At 39.5% G+C, this 21,384-nt stretch overlaps 1 protein-coding gene across 1 annotated transcript in view; it reads right to left on the bottom strand.

The window, feature by feature from the left end:
* The window catches only part of T265_10799 (hypothetical protein), a gene marked incomplete at both ends in the record, with an annotated part of 55,434 nt that overhangs the window by 26,393 nt on the left and 7,657 nt on the right, over positions 1-21,384 (bottom strand). Inside the window, 5 exons of the mRNA XM_009177271.1 lie at positions 1,054-1,138; positions 9,424-9,562; positions 12,008-12,104; positions 17,596-17,637; positions 20,559-20,687. Of these exons, the coding sequence (XP_009175535.1) occupies positions 1,054-1,138; positions 9,424-9,562; positions 12,008-12,104; positions 17,596-17,637; positions 20,559-20,685 (490 nt within the window). The remainder of the gene's footprint in view (positions 1-1,053; positions 1,139-9,423; positions 9,563-12,007; positions 12,105-17,595; positions 17,638-20,558; positions 20,688-21,384) is intronic.

Consider the following 21,384-nt stretch of genomic DNA (forward strand, 5'->3'; position numbering starts at 1 on the left):
ACCACTTCAATCCACAGTGTATCAGTGCAGAATCCCTAATGACAGAGTGACAGAGGCTCCATTTTGTCCTAATGGCAATGTGAGATAGCAAAAGTAAAAGCCTACAGTGCAACTGATGAAACATTCAGAAAGGCGGCAGAGGACTAACTGGACAAAATATTATGGTACTAGAGTGCGAAGACAGCGGCGGTTATTCTGCGCACTGAGCTGTGCATTTTGTTTGCACATTTGTCACCAACCAGGGTGATACCATGGGTGTGTAGTAAGTTGGCGCTATGTTGTACTTTGTCGGCATGTGGGCGTTGAGCAGTGCTGTAGTTGTGCGTAAATGTATCTGAGTGACGCACCCTTATTCAGGGTGCCTGCCTTCATAGGAAATTTTCCTACCTCAAGTCTACCGCTTTGTGCTTGCAGTTTTTCTTGTAGGTATTCTCCCATTTCGAAAGCATCTACTTGCTAAATAATTTTTCTATTCTTTGTTCAATTTGTCCTTTGGTTTTATTAGCTAAATGAGCGTCATAGTCACACGGGTTTAGGCATTGTAATTGGGCTTAATTTTTTCTTCTCTAAGTCAGTCCGATTTCTCCAGGTACAGAATAAACAGGAAAACTTAAACAAAGCGAAAGATTTGATATATTTGGACCGTGCATTCAGCCACTAAATTAATAGGCCAAACTACATCGAAAAAGACTCCCATACAGTTCGTCGACCAAACGCAGAGAAAATTATCATTATTTTCCAGGTCTCGTCAAAACAACAGTTAACAAGTTAGGTATGTTCCCCGCAAAACCAAGTTGCATAACGGGACACCATCGAAAAAAGTGTTTTATGTGACGTAATCCTGCCAGTGATTTTCTCAAAGATCCGTCGTTACTTTTAGCCCACCCTTGCTGTCACAGCAATAAACATTTAGGCACTGTGTATTGCTCCGAACTGTCTGAAGCTAGCCGAGCAAAATTAAGCACAAACGCACCCATCCGGATGGCTTGAAAAACTTGCAACTTCTTAGAATCACTCCAAGTACAGAAATGTTACTGGTAGACGGTAGCTTACCATACTGCATTTCCTGATGAGCCACTGCGAGGTGCTGCAAGATACGATCCTCAGTTTCCGTGGAACGAAGTCGCAATCGTTTTTCCTTGGGACAGAGATTGAAAGCGCCTGAATTAGTGATTGATAATCCTAAGCGTGAAGTCTAATGACTTTAACAAAAGTAGCGGGAACACAATGTCCAGGATGGATAGGCGTTAAGTCATGCATGAATATCTTGGTCTTGTTCGAAGGGCTTAGGGCACCGTTGCGCATATACATTTGCATTTAAGGTTTCTGACAAAACACTGTCAATATTTTAATCTTTAAGATTACGCAGCTGTGCGCATCACTAAACGAATACTTCCCATTGGTTAATCAGAAACCTCATACTTGCAATTTGTGATGAAAGAAGTTAGTTTATCAGCAAGAAACCGGTCACCGTAAAAATCAACTTGCGTTTAATCAGACTGGGGGACTTTAAATCACACCGTACGACAATGCGTACAATCGTACATGTGCACCAAAAGCTATCTGTTATGTATGCGAATAGATTCGTCGCTGATTTGGTTTGCTATACAGGATGGTAAACATATTCCATGAATACCATTTTCTTCACCCAACTCATCTTACTATAAATATGGTACGATGAAAACGAATTCTTGTATCAAAATCAAGTCATATTCATCCATGTTTGTCTTCATATTTCAAGGATAAAGGTAAAACAAGTAAACCTAAATGACAGCTGGATAAGTAGTAAATAATAATTCCATTTTCCGGGGAAGCGTGTTTCTCATCCGGTGAATGTGTACCCGTTGCCATCAACATAATCAAATGATATACAACGGCAGTTGTTGGGGCCTGAATTGTGAGAGTCAATTATGCCAATGAGTATACTTGATCTTTTTCAATCACATGCATTTACGCTGTAACATTGTGGCACACAGAACCAGAAAAAGAATCATTCAAATGAAAACTACTCACAAGGTTGCGGAAAACTCTTCGACACCCAACGACCGGTTTCGCCCTCCTTGGGGCTCATAGGTAGGCGCAGTCCCCGAGTTTCCGTCAACCTTATGATCTGCTTGAACCCAAATTGGACTGTTTCCGAGAAATACACTCATTTGCAAATCAATTTGGTTTTCACGAGAGACTCAACTGAATCTCTCATTTATGGTATTCTACAACTGAATATGCAGCACACAGGCCGCCTCATGATTCAGTCGGCACAATATTCCAGATATCGCAGTATATTTTCATAAAGCAAACTACTCACAAATTGATTTGCAAATTAGTGTATTTCTCGAAAACAGTCCAATTTGGGTTCAAGTAGAACATAAGATTGACGGAATCGCGGGAATTGCGCCTACCTGATGTGCCCCAAGGAGGGCGAAACCGGTCGTGGTTTGTCGAAGGGTTTTCAGCAACCTTGTGAGTAGTTTCCTTTATGAAAATATAGTGCGATATCTCGAATATCGTGCCGACTGAATCATGAGACGACCTATGTGTAGCACATTCAGTTGTAGAATATCATAAACGAGAGATTCAGTTGAGTCTCTCGTGAGAACCAAATTGATTTGCAAATTAGTGTATTTCTTGAAAATCATTCAGTCGCTTCAAAACAGCGGACATGCGGTCAAGTTCACAATTTCAGCACAAAAAGCGTCCTATTTTTCGTAACTGACACCATCAGAACCCCTTCAATGGTGTCCTCAAACGGTCACATATCGTCAAAGGATAAAGGATATCAACGGCGACAACCATAAAAAGCAATCTTTTTGTGGCCTTATTTCATACAGCCTGTTTATGCTTGAGGTGCTTGCTAGTATGATGCTCACCATGGAGTGATTTTGATGGGCGCCTTTAGAAAGGTATACCAGCTTCCTTAAAGCCAAGAAAGATCAGACGTGAAAAATATTGCTTGTCTAATTCATCAAGACGGGATATAAAATAGCAAAGCGACTCACAAACCTCACCAGTACTTACTACCGGCTTGATCTAGCTTTCTTCCTTTAAAAACTTCAAGAATAATGTATTTGGCCCTATCCCACCAATTTTTCGCGTTTATTTCACCCTACGCATGCAGTATATGCAGATGTGTTGTATAAGGGCAAACATGATTGTAGCCTAGTGCGTTATGCCTCAGGGACCGTTCGATCATATTTGCGTTGTCACACTTCCCAAAGACAACTCAGTCCCTGTAATAAAATGTACCGAGATAATGGACATTGACAGAGCGCGCTCCGTAGCTGCTGATCCTAAGCATCCTTAATAGGATATTCACGCAAACTGTTCATAGTTGCCATGCATTACTCTAGGTCCAAATACGAGCAGTTGTGTCTTGATTGGACTGACGATTCGACGTGTATTAATTTGCAACCACCACTTTTCAGCAATCATCAAAAGAGTAAGCAACGTGCAAAAAGTAGTTTGGACTAAGGTTATCTTCTGATCTGCCATGATATGATGAAAGGTGACCAGGATTTTTCATCGTGTGAGTCCTTTAGGTTTCGCTTTTTGTAATAAAACCTTGAATTTTCGTTACTGTCCTGGCCACAGTAGTCTTTGTTCACCATTTCTTGGAATACTAAAGATTAACTTCATTATCATCAGAAACTCCATCGGAGTGATTTCCTCGCCAGGTGGTATCTTACTCATACCTTGATGAATAGATGTATCAAAACTGGATGTGATACTTTCAGCACGATTCTGCGTTATTTTACCGATCCCGGACATGCTAAATTACAGAACTGTCTCAATGAGCACGTGCGTACTTTGTACGTTGGATACAGTATTGTAATTGGCTCGACACAATACCCCACCTTCATTTCTTAGTTTGGAATTTTGAAATTTTTGGCTGGTTTCACTTAAATTACCTATCATTCATAAGCACTCTGATTTATAGGCCCTGCTTTGGTAAGTCTTTGAGGTAGGCCTTGGTAGGTGTTTTTCAAATCCGTCAAAAAAGTAGCATCACCTCTGTGTCTTGCACTGTGTTTAGCCAATTACATCATGGGAGTACCTACATTGAGTAGTAGAACTAGAAAGGCACATGCTGTTTACATGCATAAAGATCGAAGTTTCTATATATCCTTGAATTAAAACAGCGACAGTGGGAACAGAACAGGATTTTCGGTCACCTCGTCTCGTAACTCATGTCCGGTTGGTGAACTGTTTCTGAATCCCACTCAGCACGTTATGTTTCTTTGTTTGTAACAGCACTTCTCACTTGGTATTACCAAACACATGGCAACATTAAAAAACAGATTCATCATTTTCGCTCAATGCAAAGTCCACCGAATGGACCAGCTTCTTTCAGAGACTTAACGTAGACAGCGATCGGCGTGAGTCCTCAGCAAACGGAGAAGTTTTCGTTCCACGTAATAGTAAACTTTGGAATCGTCTTAGGGTAGAAGATTTACATGCTGTTGGTCCAAGCTCCGTGGGTTCTCTCTCGGCACCGTTATTATTGTTATCACCGGCTGTGATCATCCAGCAGTCCACAATTTCCTCGTAAGTTGACTTAGATAAGGCCGTCGTCCCAGCAGCGAACAGTACGTAGAATAGAATATCGGAACCACTGGCTTTAAGTTGCTGTTTAGGTTGCCTGAGCAAGAACATAAACTTGCCATAAGTTTATGCTGTTGGGTGGTAGAATTGATGTGGATGGATTGGGGACACCGATTTATTTGAGAATAAGGCCGTTCTAGTCAGTGGTTTGAGATGAATGAGTGTAAAATTTACTGCAGAACTGCTCCACTGCTTTCCACATCTTACTTCTGTGACGTTTTCATGTGCAAATTAATTGGGTGTTTGGTGTTTACTCCAACTGGTCCTTTAAATGTCCTCGATCGTATTCGGCTGTCAATCATTAGGCATATTTTTTACTTCCAAAGCGGGCCTAAAATCCTGTCGGCTGTTGCGCAAATTGTCTTCGCTGGACGACATATATCAAAGCAAGAGCTGACAGCCAGTCAAACGTTCGCAGCCTACAGAAATTTGTTGACGAGGGAAGATGGAGATAGATGGAGTCAGATATCCTCTTCTAATACCGGCCGGTGTCCTGTCGTAAACAATTCTTTTGTTTAAGCACTCAATGTAATTCATGAAGTAGTCATCATTATTCTCGGAATATACTAGGAGGTATGGGGCCTGCATTCATTGTGGTCTAGCTGAGCGCCCAACCGAGTGGGATGGTTAAGAACCATGAAGTGCAGAAGAGAAGTTGGTAAGAGTCAAGTAAGTTCACCTAATAAGTTCAACCAAACTGCCCAACTTTCAAAGTGCTGCAGGAAAAAAGTGATGAAATGTGAAAAATTAAATCAATGCTAGTCCACCCGAAAGCCTCACATGACAAATAAGTTGCATGTTTATGCCCACGAAGTTCAAGAACGATGTCTTTGAGGATTCTCTAAGCTGTGACCAAACCCGTGCACTTAAGTCACACCACCAAAAACACCTAATCTAATTCAAACAGCAATCCAATAAACTGGGAAGCCGACATGGTTAATTGAGATGACAGAAAATTTCTAAAAGTGAATTCTGTTTGAGCTCAATTACGCGGCACGTATTAGTGTTCAAGAGGAAAAAACTCACGGAAAAATAAATACTCACAAAGAACTTTGAAAACGAAATGGATGTAAAAACACTTCCGAGTTGCTAATGGAGCAATTAATTATGAGGCGTTTACGCAAACGTAGGATGTTTTTTTCGAACTGAATGACACCCTTTTACTCAAGAATGGAACACATTTCTAATCACAGAACAAGCAGGAGGTTGACAAACTATGCAACAACACGAGAGTGGGGCGAGCATTCGAATGAATCATCAAGGGCTTTAGAAACAAATTGGCTCACGCAGTATGATTCTTATTCAAAACATATTTGTATGGTAGACATTCTCTGTGTCCAGGTGAGTGTCCCGTCAAAACCAAATGGGTGTCCACGTGAAAAATGCTAATGCAGATTCGGTGGTCTGGATTCTACTTGGAATTATGACCTATGAATTAAGTAGACAAGTCTAATGAAGTATTGTGAATACGGGAAAGCAATCCATGAGGGTGTCGCTGTAGATTTGACCAATCACTGAGTTTCTGATTTAACCTGAAATAAGGTGCTGATTTTTTGTTTCTGGAACACGTTCTCATTTATGACCGATATACCTCTAGAGCTACATCTATGGAGACCATACGGATCGCTTCAGAGAAATTTTAAATCAAAAGAAAAACGCAATTCTCAGACGATATGGGAGATCCCTAACTGTTTTTCCGGAAGATGCCGAATGATGCTTATTCAACTAGGGTGACAACAGGTAACGGTAAAACTTTTCAGATACTTTTGAAATTTATTCTGGATGTCAAGCGTATCTCACCGGGGAAACAAAGAAAACAGACTGATCGGCAAACAAAAGTACCCAAGACCAAACGATCCTGCCGACGGCACAAAACTTTGCCGCATTAGCACGCGAACAAATTGAAAACGGCCTTTATTAGTCTCAAAAAGTACTCAATGTCGTGCAATTCACCGCTTTGTTATGAGAATCAAACTTAATTGTGCGTGCTACGTCCGGAGGAAAATAACCCGAAAAATTATACCCGTAATATTTTACTTTAAAATTGCACTGGCAGATGTGAGTTGATTTTGAAAAGCACTTTGTGGTTGAAGAGGAATGATAAACTCAGCGCCGTAAATGTTTGCCTTCTGTTTCAGTTTCAAAGCCAGGAAGAAAAACCACCTCAAAACAATCTTCTTGTATCTTTGAGATACTAAGAAGCGTTTGGGAAATATCATTTGAATGAAACGCTTCCCTGCTTTCATTTGGATTCCCTCAAGAATATTTTAGTCAAGTGAATTTATTTCTAAATTTTCTATTGTATATTACTTTTCCGATAGGCAGCAGAAAGCTGCTTTTATTATCTTGAGCAAGTTCACTTCTAGCCAACTGAAAATGAGTCTTAAACACGTGAAAACCGTGCATTTCTCCACGATTTACCGTCAATGCTTCTCATTGCGGTAGTGTGATAATTTTCAGTATACTTCGATTAGATCGTAAGTGTTATCACTGCACGTTCACTTTATGTCAGGCACTGGTAACGTCACTCCTCGGAAACGTGAAGCTTGTAGGTCAGATCTGCGTCCTCGTGTCAAATGAGAAACTTTTCAATGCACAGTAAAGCAACGGAGCTGTTTTCCTCATCAGCCATGATGAATCTGACCAAATTAGGAGAGTGTGCTGATCGAACCCACGGGTGTCACAACAAACCGGCCTGGTCATCTGAAGTAAACGGAGACCAATACATGTGAAAAGAAGCTACAATTGAGGTCGCATGTTTACTTAATTTGAGAATAGTGGAGGGATTTATAGAAGTTTGAAGCCTGATTGAACACAACTTCCTGTGTACCAGTGCGATTATATCGTTAATTCCATGGTAAGGGGATGAAGTACTGGATTCGCTCATCAGCAGCGCGTGTTCCTAGGCGTTTCTGGATTTGAACACTGAATATCTAATTTGTCAGGCAAGTTTGCCTCTGCTATGTCACCTAAACATGAGGGTTTGTGAATTATCATGCATGAACAAACAACTACGTTTACTATAGGGGAAATTGTTGGTAGCTCAGGTATCGTAGATGGTGGTGCTTGTTTGCTGAGCTGGGCAATTTGATTGCAAAACGTTTCATCCCAATCGAGGTGACATCATCAGTGCGTTATTGTGGAGCGTACAGAGCGCTCAGCGAACAAGCCAACAACCACGTTTACGACTGGGTAATCTGATCGATTTGCCAGGCGTCTCCAAATGATGACTCATTTTGAAACCAGATGGAAAATTTCTGACTAACTGAATCTGGCTGTGCGTCTCATGTACTCTGATTCACTTCGCATACGTCTGAACAATTCTGATGCTGCACAGGCGCAATTCTTCTGTCTCTTTACACCAGAAATTAGAAATATTTGACATGAATTTTACCCGCCTTAGGCGGCATGAGCAGTATAAATCATTTGCCATGCCTACAAGTGAATATCGGATATCCGATATTCAAAGCAATTCAGTATAATCACCAGAATAGTTGTACCGGGACAGGACTAGGACCGTTTGAATGGGAGTGACGTGAATGGTGTGCAATTAATTGCCATTTCCCATAGAGTCATTTGTTGTCGCAGAGCAGCAGGTCGGCCCATGCAAAGCTATCTGCCAAGTCAGTTTGATGAAATTAGGACGACCAAATAAGTAAAAACTAGAGGTGCAGTGATCCAGCCTTTCCGAAATTCGGCCAAAATGGTGCATCGTCGATCCCCGTTAGTTATGGGAACACCTAAAACCGACTACAATTGCCACTACAGTAATGTAAACAGTAATCACACTTGTCGGTTTCTAAGACAATTTCGGCCAACTGCACTTGAATATCGTCTCACTCATCTATATAACCAGTTGTTTACTGGATCCTTAAAAGACACTTTAACTGCACTTGAATATCGTCTCACTCATCTATATAACCAGTTGTTTACTGGACTCTTAAAAGACACTTTAACTAGCCTGTGAAAGCGAGTAAGCGTTGAGTGGTTCATTTGTTTTCGATCAGTTGACTAATGCTAATAATCGGGATGGGAATTAACACAATTCACAGTTTTCTGAAGCGTCACCTCACCCAACTGGATTGCCGAAATCAACCTACGGTTCCAGTAGATAGGCAAAATAGGATTAATAAATCAACCATCCCACCACAGGCAATCTGGATTGCTTGATCGATTAGTGGGGGGGAAAATATGATGCACCTCTGTCCCGGAACAATCATCTGCGTGGTATCATCCATTTAAAATTGATGGCGGACTTCGTGCATATGTTGAATTCGTTAGGGTAGGAAGGCTATGCAGAAACATGACCCTGATGCTCTGTACCACACAAATATGAGAATCACCACTCACGATCCAAGAGGAAAATACAAATAGCCTTATTCAGCAATGAACAATCGCTGGCTGAATCAAATGGTAAATTATAAGAAACAGCGCATGTCAAGTGGAGTCTGAGAGCGGAATTCTAGATAAAACCTGGTTTGTTCTTGCACGACAAAGCAACATACGAATGCGCGTTTGTAAGTCATGAAACTGAGAATAGAACCAGGTAGATAAGACGGGTCAATAGGAATTTCGCTCCACTAAAAGCATTGTTCCGGCCACGTATCTTGCCGAGTGCATTTACGTTATTCGAACCCTGAGCTATGGCGCAATTTGAATTGGTAAAAACAGTTCACAAAGTTTTTACATACCAGACACAAGTGCTACAATAGGGTTCTTCTATACTACTTCTTAAGCAGGATTATCTCGTACTATCTCGTATCAAAGGATGGCCAAACTAAATCATTAGCCCCTGTACTACGCAAACTAAAAAGTAATACTTACCAGAGTTGCGAAATTTCTTGGTCGGATGAATATACAGATTGGATTGTATGAGGACTTTTGCATATGTTCCATACCATGGATATCCATATCCATAAGAATTATTCGTTGAGACTTCAAAACCCTGTCCAATTCCTCTTTGCTGTTATAATGAGAAGATGTGTTTATTACTATGTCCACATACAGACCGAAACTTTCTAAACATGCATTAGTGTTACGGAAAGGGAAAGAAGTAAATATTTTCAAAAAAGTCGGAAACTAAATGGATGGAAAAACAATTCCAGGCCGCTAATGGAGCAATTAATTATGGGCGTTTGCGCAAACGTTGGATGTGTTCCGAACTGAATGAGACCCATTTATTCAAGAAGGAAACATGATTTTTTAATTAAAGGACTAGCAGAAGGTTCAAAAACTATGCATCAACAAAGAGTGGAGTGAGCATTCAAATGAATAATCAAGTACGTTACGAAAAATCCTCTCACGCAGTATGTTTCTAAATGTAAACACGTTTATAAAGTGCACATTCCGTAGTAACTTCGGGGAAAACAAACAGGGGTTTGCAGCTTGATAACCTCATTCATTCGGTAGCCTCAAATAAGTGCTTAACCAAGGAGTCAAAAGCCTCACATGCAGATTCAAGAGAACTATTGACCTCACTGACCTCTTCCTCTATCTATCTATCTATCTATCTATCTATCTATCTATCTATCTATCTATCTATCTATCTATCTATCTATCTATCTATCTATCTATCTATCTATCTATCTATCTATCTTATCTATCTATCTAATCTATCTATCTATCTATCTATCTAATCTATCTATCTATCTATCTATCTAATCTATCTATCTATCTATCTATCTAATCTATCTATCTATCTATCTATCTAATCTATCTATCTATCTATCTATCTAATCTATCTATCTATCTATCTATCTAATCTATCTATCTATCTATCTATCTAATCTATCTATCTATCTATCTATCTAATCTATCTATCTATCTATCTATCTACCTATCTATCTATCTATCTATCTATCTAACTACCTATCTATCTCTATCTATCTATCTATCTATCTATCTACCCATCTATGTATCTATCTTCTTATCTGTTAATTTATACGTTTATGCAATCTTCTATCCAGTAGGTTTATGTGGATGCGTACCTATATATCTCTCTGTATCGGCCCATCTTTATACCTGTTTATCAATTTGTCTGTTTATCCACTTGTCTATCTATCCTTTTGCATGTCTCAGGGCCAGTTTGCAGCTCAAGTAAGTGAAATTTATCCTTGCAGAAGCCTTTGTTTTTTGTTGTCTTTTCCATTCGTATCCATATTCTTTATAGTGGATAGCAATTCGGCTCATAATTTCTCATAACCCTTTACGATTTTTGACATAGTTCCATTTTTAGTATCATTTGCAGAAACGTTCCATTTGCATAGTTTCTTTGGCACACCGTAACTTTTACAAGTACTAATTCTGCTAATGACGTGTTGAAACATTGTACTTTAGCCGCATTGTATATATTTTGTACAAATCAACTGAATTCAGAAATTTTTGCACAGTATATTCGTTTTGTTGATCCGTGACGGAGGCAGGCATTCATAATGTAATTTCCGAATCATCGATCATCACAGTAGCTTATTTGAACCGGCGCAACACTAAGAAAACCCAGAACACCGACAATGACGCAAACCAGATGACATTGGATCACGTTATTCCGAATGAATAATTACTGACATTGGAAGTTTGAAAGTTTTTACTGAGTAAGAAAAGCGTTCAAATAACAAGTGATTCCGGCTGTGTTTTGGTAAAGGTGAGTGAAGCTCAGTAGGAATGACAGATCTTTTTTCAATCAACAACTGAATTTTCAAAAATGGCGAAACGTCAGTAAACCTTGGAATCCAGTGGAACAGCTTGAGAAGAATGTAAATACTATTATATATAAATATATAATTCATGTGTAAGCTGTAATGTAATGGTATATGATATAATGTCAAAAGCTTGGGTTTGGGATTTGTTTTTGTGCCAGCTTTGTTAATCTGTTTGACCTCTCAAAAGGCATTAATTATGCCAGCGTTTTTTAAGAACAATCGGGCAAGGGGTAAAAACAGAGATCTCCTTCAATGGCTAAACTAAAGAGCCGATGTTGCCAACCACATTCCGGTGCTCAAACGTAAGTGCGCTCATTAATCAGATAAGAAGAGTGATTTATTAGGGTCACAGTTAAAAGAGGTCAACCTGATTACATGCACAAGACACAAACTGCAGGCCGTCAACTACCGTATGCAGCCAGTCTTTCAACTTGTCCAGCCTTCATTACAGAGACATAGTAAGCTCCAATATAAAGTGTATAGTAAATCCCAAGTTCATTCTCACATAATATATCTCCATTTAACTGTTGTTTCGATGAATTTATCTGGATCAATAGGATGTTTGGAATATAACAATACACAAATCCCACAATCCTTGCATTGTTATCAGTTTCCATATGTAGGAAAAAAAACGAAAGGTCCCAAAAAACTGGTGCTAGCGTCAAACCGATTAGGAGACTGAAATTTCTGAAATTTCTATAGACACTTACCTCGTCCCATAATAGTAACCAGAAAAGTTTCCATGTTCCACAAACTGCTCTTTTTGTACAGCTTTTTGGAAATCATCTTCAGACACAAAATAATAATCTGTTGGGAGGAAAGACGATTAAGGCAGATTAAATTGTTAATCATCTGTGGTTTGACGAAAGACCTACTATATGGATTTTCATCCGTGTTAAAATTATTGGGCAGGGAAGAAAATAAAATTAAGAAAAATCACTAAAGATGTGCAATGATGATTGTCAGCAACCATAAATCTATTAGACTTTATGTTTCGCAGTATTATTTAAGTAGTTGGCTGTCCAAAACTGATAACTGATTATTATTATCATTTCTAAGAAAGTCCTCGTGGACGTTGAAAAAGCACTCCAACTAGTAGGAAGCTTTTACATTGGAAAAGGCTGTATCCAAACTACCTGAGTGAAGTCCTTGCGATATTATATCTCAGTAATTGACAATGGATCGTGCTGCTAATCGAGAGTCTAGAGATCCGATAGTATTCAGGTCATGTTTGAAATTTTCGACTTCGAATGTCCCGCGACCCATTCAAGGGATCGCCTTAAAACATGCAAATTCAGCTGTTCACTCCATCAGGGCTTCTTGTAAAGTAAACTAATGAAATATATAAGCATAATGACTACTGTCTTAGGCCTTATCTTGATGCCCGCTCAGCTTGATTCGCTGGTCAGTACATATTTTAACATAGATTCCATGAAAACATTAGTGTTGAAACGGAAAGAAGAGCTACTCAGACACTGCACTATCCGTATTGCTGACAAGTTTTGATGATATGGCAATAAGTTCACTTGTCATTTGGAAAGGTATTGAAGTCAATTTTATTAAGAGAGTAGCGTAGAGATCCTAAAGCCACAAGTTAAAGGGCTGCTACCTAAAAGTTGAATATAAGCATAGTAAACCTGAGCTCTAAGGAAGCTTGGCCAACTAACTAACTACCCACTTCATGTATACATTATCTTCTGTATTGAGGTTTTCTTGGGATTCTTACATCCTACCTAACAAGCCCAGCTTTATGTCCCTTTAGCGTGGAGCTTTATAGTGAACGCAATAAACGTCAAGCTAATGCCTAGGCTGATGGAGCCACGTCAACGTTTTTGGATTTTGATGTTCACCCACAGATTTAGAAAAAATCTAAATTTCAATCTACACTTGAGCCGTTTATTTGGTTAAGCAAGCACACAACTTCAGTTAGTCTAGATACAAGGTCCGCTTTCTTACATCATGCATGGAACGCTACTCGAGAGGTAGTCCGCACAAGTCCTTGTTAGTAATTTCCAGGAATTAATAAGTCAGTTATATTGGAAAGGAACGCTATTTATTGTCTCAACAGCAATGAGACGAGAAAAAAAGGGTTAATAGTGTATTCCCGCAGGTTTCTTTTAGACTGCCAATTTGTGAAAAGTAGGATTCAAACTAACATTGATTTGTTTCTTAAATGTTATTGCAATATTCAGCCACATTCACATACTGAAATCAATCTAATGGAAAAGAACAAATCTGCCAAGGTTATCAGCAATTCGAAAATTTACAAAGCACGAGCAGCTTTATCGGCTCTAATATTGGAACAGGAAGAAGAGTCCTTTGGTTTTGATGAGCTGTCTCTGGGACATTTACTCATTCTAATGAGGTCGACAAGTTAGTTTGAAACTTATGGTCGACCGGAGACACTCTAATTTTTCAATGTCGCTAGGCTGACAATTATAGACAACTGCGCAATATGAAAGATAGGAATAAATCGACAAAAACCAACCGTCGTTTACGAAAGATGCAAGAGTAGTATTGCAGTTAATCAAGTAAAGACGGATGCATCGATGAGTGAGCAGAGGTATTGCGTGTTTGAATAAAGCTTTTTCGTCATTGTGGTCAATTCAGGGCGGCCTTGGTTCACAACTTCCAAAGATGCTGGCATTGACTTATCATTTCTGGCCTTGTTAATTTCAGCTAACCTTATAGGCAAACGTATTTGCAACATTCGCTTGAGATTTCGGACCCAAAAGCCGTAGAATTTTAAATATTATCGTAATCCACCAGGCATTCTGCCAGATGACATGTTTTTACCTATTATTTTGGATACTGGACTCTTGGTCCACGCCATAGGAGCAAATAACCCCTTTGGTGAACTTCAAAAATAAAATGACAAGTCCATCATTCAAATGTTTTCTGAATACAACTCATCTGATTGAGTTGAATGTGGACTGAACACCTGATTGTGAGTGTGAACGCAAAAGTGCAACTTTTCTTTGCCAGCTGGATTGTTATACTTCTTGTAGGACTAAATCAAGTAGACTAACGTCGGTGCTATGACCGCCTAGTTTACTTGGACTCCTATTTCTTTATTAGAAGCAATGAGAGCAGCTGGTGTCTTGCACGGTGTTTCAGTTTCCTTTTATGAGAATCTGTGAACATTCATGCTGACGCTTGAATATAGTGCGCTGAATATTATTTCATGTGAATCTAAACAAGGTTTTTGTAGATGGTTTCACTGCCTTACCCGGTTTGGCCACATTAGTTTGATTTTCAAGCAGGCTTCGTCATTCGTGGATTTAGTATGTCAATGCCGTTAAATTAAATGGATAGTGTTACATGTGTGATGTGGTCTACAACCTCTGTATGACCCTGCTCAACAGACGACACTCTTGCACGTGAGATTGCAAGTAATCCGCTCGGTAGCACATTGGTATTTGAACAAGCACAAAACCAGTCATACTAAGTGAATAAAATTAACATCACAGCATCTGCTACAATGATGAATTCACTGTCTCATAAAAATAGGCCATTTTATAAATGTCCTCGGCAAGCGACACGTGCGGCTTATGAGAAAATTTGAAAAAAAGTATACCTTTGCATTGTCAAAAATGTCAGTTGAATAGATGTTGGTACAAACATCTTGCGAAGTCTTGCATTTGAGGAAAATTTAATGGCTAAAGGAGGCAGGTACACTGTGTAATAGAACGTCATACATATGCAGACCGTAGCAAACACCCGACTCGATAATTTGCTTGACCGATTGTTCGTAAGTGTACAACGCTCCTGAGGCGTCCGATTGTCCCCAGGGTATTTACGATACAGGCATGTAACGATAATAGTTGACGTCAGCGACTACTAAAGTAACAGTTGCACATTATTAGGCCCGATGTAACAATGTAGGCAACAAATGAGGGCAGTTCGCTAGTTCTTGCTTAGCAAGGTAACCAACACTCAACACCATCGATCTCTGCAAATACAAGCCCTTCTTAATGGATAAATTTGTGGATTGTGCGAGATTCTAACTCAAGAAGCTTTGCATGCACCTGAGCTGTTGCATGACAAAAAGATGCTGACTTTCTCTGTAAAATTATCGATGAGGGCTGCAGTCGTGGTAATGAAGTTTTCTGTCAGCCGTTAATTTCCCAACAGCCAGGCAAGTGATGTTGCTCAGTGATCCGTAATTTTGGGCTTGGTGACAGAAAAATCCAAACAATTTATTCTACCATGGTTATAATGGTTTTGAATAGCGCGAAGATATCCCCTTTAGAAAGCTCAGCACTATGCAAAATATATTAGAGAATGTTACGCAGCGTACATATACCAAAGATGAGAACAACTGCTCCACAATAGTGATCAGCAAGACGAAAAGTCAAATAGTTTGGGAATAACTATAAGAAGTTCGGTAAAATCGTCAATGACCACAGTGCACGAAGCTTCGTTTGGAGACCAGATAGCTTGTTTATTCTGCCTGCGTAGAAAGATAATCACTAGCCTTATACTGCTACTTTTAATTTACGAAACCATGAACTCAGTTATCGTTGAAGTAACCCGGTTGCGATACCAAAAGATCTTCAGTACAAAGACGTAAACACGATGGATGCAAGTAAATGCTGAAAACGCTGAAAAACGTGAACGACCGACCGCAAGATTTCACTAAATGCAGTGCTCAGTGCAATGTAGCGGTTTCATCCGATTTGTTTGCCAGTTTATTTCCGGAAGCAGGAAACGGACTGCACTAAGTGAACTAATGGTTGGTATACCAGTTTCAGCAGCCATTAAATCTTGGCTTTTCCCACATTTTGTCATACATATATGGTAGCAATTTTCACTTGAAATCGAGAAGGCAAAAGGATCTGTTCATTTGCTGGAACCGAGTGTCAACCGAGTTGACACGCAAATCACAAGTAGCATTCATTCGACAACATAACGGCTTAATGATCCTGTGATTTCTGTGGAGCGCTCACCCGTTTTGTGCTGAGAGATTCACAGACGCCGTACGTCTTTTTTGTCCTCTGTACAACCTGTCAAAGCCGTCCATGTCACAAACCCATAGAGAATTGCACACCAACAAACTGCAATAGGGCCTTTGCGCACGATCACCCCCGGATAAGGATGCGCAGTGTGATCGACTTGCGTTGTTGGAAGATATAGCAATACGCGAATAACTAATTTGTGGCTGTCTAGCTATTTGGGTTACCACGAATTTCTCAATTAACGCTTTGCCAACTCACGAACCTATTTGTTGTGTAACATTATGTAACTTAAAATGTCAAACCGCGACACGGGACTCTAACTCATTTGCTCTAAACGAATTGTTCAACGAGATTTTTTTATTTTGTAAGTGATGTAGTCGATTCCAGACAGTTGTCATTCACAGAAACAGCGTTAATTTGTCTAGGATGGCAAAATGTTCTATAGTTAGACATGGTTTTGACCAAAGTAAAAGCAAGTTTTAATATATTTGGTCTGGCTTCGACAATCAAGAATACTAGTAAGTATATACTACGAATCATCTTTATATAGTTTATAATACAATAGCAAAGAGCATTTGAGAGAACATGCTGAGGCCTAATGAGAAAAAAACAAACAAGCTTTGTGAACCTTCACCACACCCGGGAAAATAATTTACCGCACTATTATGTTGGTAACCAAAAGGCAATAAAAGCAGATAGTCCGAATGAAATCTAATTGAAAGTCAGTACCCACATCTTTTGCAGAATATAAGTTTAGCAACTAATGGATGACAGCGTTTTACTTTTCGTACTTTCATTCTCATCTACCGTCGCTTTAATATAGACCATCAGAATAAAAAAAATCTACCTACAGTCGGAATTTACAAAAAGCTAGTGTTGCGAAATGTGTCAGCTCCTTAGTAGAACTGTAGAAAGCTGAAAGTCCCGTGAAATCAATCATCCAAATTTCCGTTTGTAATATGTATAAAAACACTGAGTAATGTCTCACAGGTACAGAAATATGCTTTAAAAATTCATATCCATTACCTACTTAAAATGCCAAAAGTTGAATAGGCACAATCTATGATGACCATTTGCGCTTTTGGATTGCTAGTCTTTGATAGATGAGGGAACAGATGTTTTTTTTTAAAAAAACTTCCGTGATGGGGTTATAAAACATCTTTAATAGACACCTGACCAAAGCTGTTTAGTTGTTGCGTTCAAACATACACTTGGTCGAGAAAATGAGAAAATTTCACCAGTGTGTAACCAAAATATGGATATTTTGTAGTCAAGTGACAACAGCGAAAACGTCTAGACGAAGGCTCTACAGACTTGGACATTTCAGACTATTCAATTACCCTTGCCATAAATTTCATCTGGTCGTTTGGGTCTCGTAGTATCTGTAACGGAAATATGAAAAATGTATTAATGATCCGTGTATTGCATGATGAGTTACGATGACGTAAGTATCATTAAATTGTGCTACGTGGTCCAAACCTAATAACAGGGTATTCTAATGTCTGTATTTAGTGCGGTAAATTTTCCATGAAAGAGTGCTCAAACAAAATGGACTGGCCAGTCCAAGTTTATTCGGGTTCTGGAGTTAACAAATACTGCATCAAACCGATTTTCACAAAATTCTAAAGGCGTAACAGTTTGATACTCTTAACTAATAAAAAGTGTCAAGAACCATCACGTATAACTGAATCATCGGACTCTTGGTGGATAATTGCTTTGGAAATATCCTTAGTGTACGCAAACGTGTTTAATTTTTATAGTAAGAACGGCTAATTCGTAGCGCTTGATATGTTCTCCGGAAAATCACTCGAAGTTATCACGAAGTAAACTCTTCGCATGTGTTTATGGGTCAAGTGAATGAATTTTTATGGGAATACCGGATGAACATCGCCATATTCTTGTTTGTCTGACATGCCGAATTTAATTTGTCTATGTATATCTCAGTACTGTTAGTGGAGTCTGCTCCATTTCATAAGATTTGTAGCGACAGTTTCGTTATTGTTTTTGACTGTTCTGCTTTCGATTAAAAACAAGAACGATTCTTCAGCTTGGCTGCTTCGCCAGTTGAATTAGGACATCAGTACAGCTGAAAATTATTCACCCGTAGTAGATAAGCGGAAATAAGCTCTTTTGAGTGCTAAAAAATAGTCAGAGTGAATCTCAACGTAGGCAATTAGATCTGAAGCTGTTTTATTTATAGACGAACGAAGACATTTAGATGGGCTCTTTTTTAATTGATATTATCATACCACAGGACTGTAAATTTCACTGCTGTCGATATCGTTGGAAATTAGAGTAAACGTTAGAAAATTGGAGACGTTTCTGATCCTGCTTGATCCTGTTAGGTTCGGAAATCCTTAGGTTATTATTGAAAATGACAACTTCGATACTCGCCTGATTGCGTGGAACACCCCATTTAGTGAAGAGAGTCTGGTGGTCGGACATTTAATTTTCCAGTTTTTGCGGCAGGAACATGCCCGTCTCGAGTCGAGTTGCTCACAGAAAACAGCTGTTTATTTTCCAGTGAGTTTGGTTCGGTTTCCTAATTAAATTTCCTTTGATCAGTTGGGACACGATATTATCAACTGAGCCCCTAATATGAATTTATATAGGCAGAATACCAAAACTAGGGGTTATTTATCATGCACGGATAGCGCCTCTAACAAAATTCAGTTTGGTCATATATTCTGACAGAGGTGCAAACGGCAAATTCTTCGATTTAAACTAAATTCGATACTTACTTTCCTGGGGGACGCATAACTTTAAAGTTCACGGCGTATACAAATCTTAAATTTCAGCTTTTTAAGTCGAGGTTTATTCTGTGTTCCTAACTACCAACTCCCAGAACACCGACTGCGGAACCGACTTATGGCGCCAGAAGACGTCAGCTCACCAGTCAGAAGCTTGGCATGTGTTATGCACCTTGCCGGTGTTAAGCCTGATTTGTAGAAACAGCAGGAGCATGGTTAACTGGCGAGCTAAATGGCTGCAGTTAAATCACCAAAGAACTAAAATAATGTATCGTTTTGAGTTCTATAGCAATGGAGCTGGACGCGACAACGTCCACTCCCAGTAGACCGACCAAGGGGTTTCTAAACAAAACAAAAAGGCGACAGCTCACTCATTTAGACAACTTTACCTGGGTTGCTAGACGTAAATTGATCTTAGCGAGATAGATGACAGAGTTCGATGCCAAAATTCACTGTGTGTTTCAGGGAACAAGATTCCGTACCAAGCACTGTGGCAAAGTTTTGTATCAAAAAAAGCGACACCACTTTAAAAAATTGCGGAAAAGTAATCTGATTTCACCGCTTCTAATTTGTCACGTGGGCGAACAGGTGGAGCTGACGAAGTACGTCCATTCGCGAACTACATGGGTTTTGAAATTGTGGCCCATCGGGTTTTCATATTCCCCGAGTTTCCAGCGATGTTATTCTCCACTTAAGCATGCAATTGAAGAATTGCACACGTGGAAGATTTGGCTTGAAATAGAGTGTTTTGCCAGTTGCTTAAATTATGCTATTTACGTAGAAGTTAAAGTTGACGAAATCTCGAGAAATATATCTCATTGATAGATTTCGAATAGAGGAAAACCGGTAGTGTGCTGTCGGTGTGCTTCCAACCAACATATTTGTGGTTGTTCTGTCAGGAAGGATGCAGCTATTTGTGTGCGAGCATGTATGTAGGTAGTTATTGCTTCGCGATTGTTTCTTTCCGACCACTCTTGTAATGTGAATTTTGAAACAATGAGTTGTGTGCCAAAAGTTAATCAGTAAGTTACCGTGCTACACTACATTGTTGACTAAAACACATGTGTTCGAATAGGACTATGAATTTGTAACCTTTTGTCTTGGTAAACGAGTAATTGACTCTGTCCTTAATTTGATGGGTATTTGCTGGACCTCTATCCCTGAATGACTCTTTAAAGCCTTATTTGCATCTAACCCCAAAAGAAAAATTCCAAATTTGGCAGGCAAGTTAATTACTTACCCATGTTTCTGACCAGCACCATGAATGTGGCAAAAGTTTCAGCTCAAAATATGATGGGCTATCGAGTTTGGAGACTAAGCATCAAAGTACTAAAGATTTCTCTCCAGTGAATAATTAACGCTAAACGTGGGTTCATATGCAAGCCTCTTGCGTGAATCTAAAACTGCAACTCGTAATCGGGGAGAGTTGAAGATCTGTGCGAATGCTAACTTAGTCCCCGAGGAAATTCTGATCAACACGAAGTTAGATTCCAATGAACGCCAATGTGTAAACTGTTCAAAAGAAGGAGAAGGCAAATATTGGGCCAACTTACGTGAGACACAATAACTGAATGCATGTGGGTATTGTTGAATCAGCATTCTAATAATGGTGCTCTTGCCGCATCCAGAAGGGCCACATATAACTACTGGACGTTGAGCTCCGCCTGATGTGTTGTTCATTCCTAAAAAATGTAACAACGAATACTCGGAAATACAGGATTGCATTTTGGATTATGAAATAGGGCTCAAACTTGATGGGGTCGTAAATATCTCTACTAATTTGGTCGTCCTAATTTCATCAAACTGACTCGGCAGATAGCTTTGCATCGGTCGACCTGCTGCAGCCAATGACCCTACGAAAAACTGCAATTAATTGCACTTCAGTTACGTTCAAACGGTTATAGCCCTGTCCCACTACAACTATTCTGGCGATTATACTGAATTGCTATGAATATCAGATATCCACTGTTCGGTTGTAGACATGACCATTAATTTACACAGTTCACTGCCCTTAATAAGGATAAACCTCATGTCAAATACTTCCGATTTCTGGCGTGGACGAAGCAGAAGAATTCCGCCTGTGCAGCAGTAGAATTGTTCAAACGAGTGTGACGTGAATCTCGGTACACGGGTCTCGCAACCAGATTCAGCTAGTCAAAAACTTACTAGCTGGTTTAAAGCTGACTGCGAAGTCGTGACAGGCGAATCAATCAATTGGCACAATTAGAATAGCCACTGAGTCATCGTTTCGAAACGCTTGGCGAATTGATCAGATTGCCCAGGAGTGAACATCGTCAGCTCAACCATGGTAATTCACAAACCCTCATGTTTAGGTGACATAGGAGTAACAAACTTGCCTCACAGGTCAGATATTCAGTG

The sequence above is a fragment of the Opisthorchis viverrini genome, assembly GCF_000715545.1.
Source record: "Opisthorchis viverrini unplaced genomic scaffold opera_v5_408, whole genome shotgun sequence".
NCBI classification, from domain to species: domain Eukaryota; kingdom Metazoa; phylum Platyhelminthes; class Trematoda; order Opisthorchiida; family Opisthorchiidae; genus Opisthorchis; species Opisthorchis viverrini.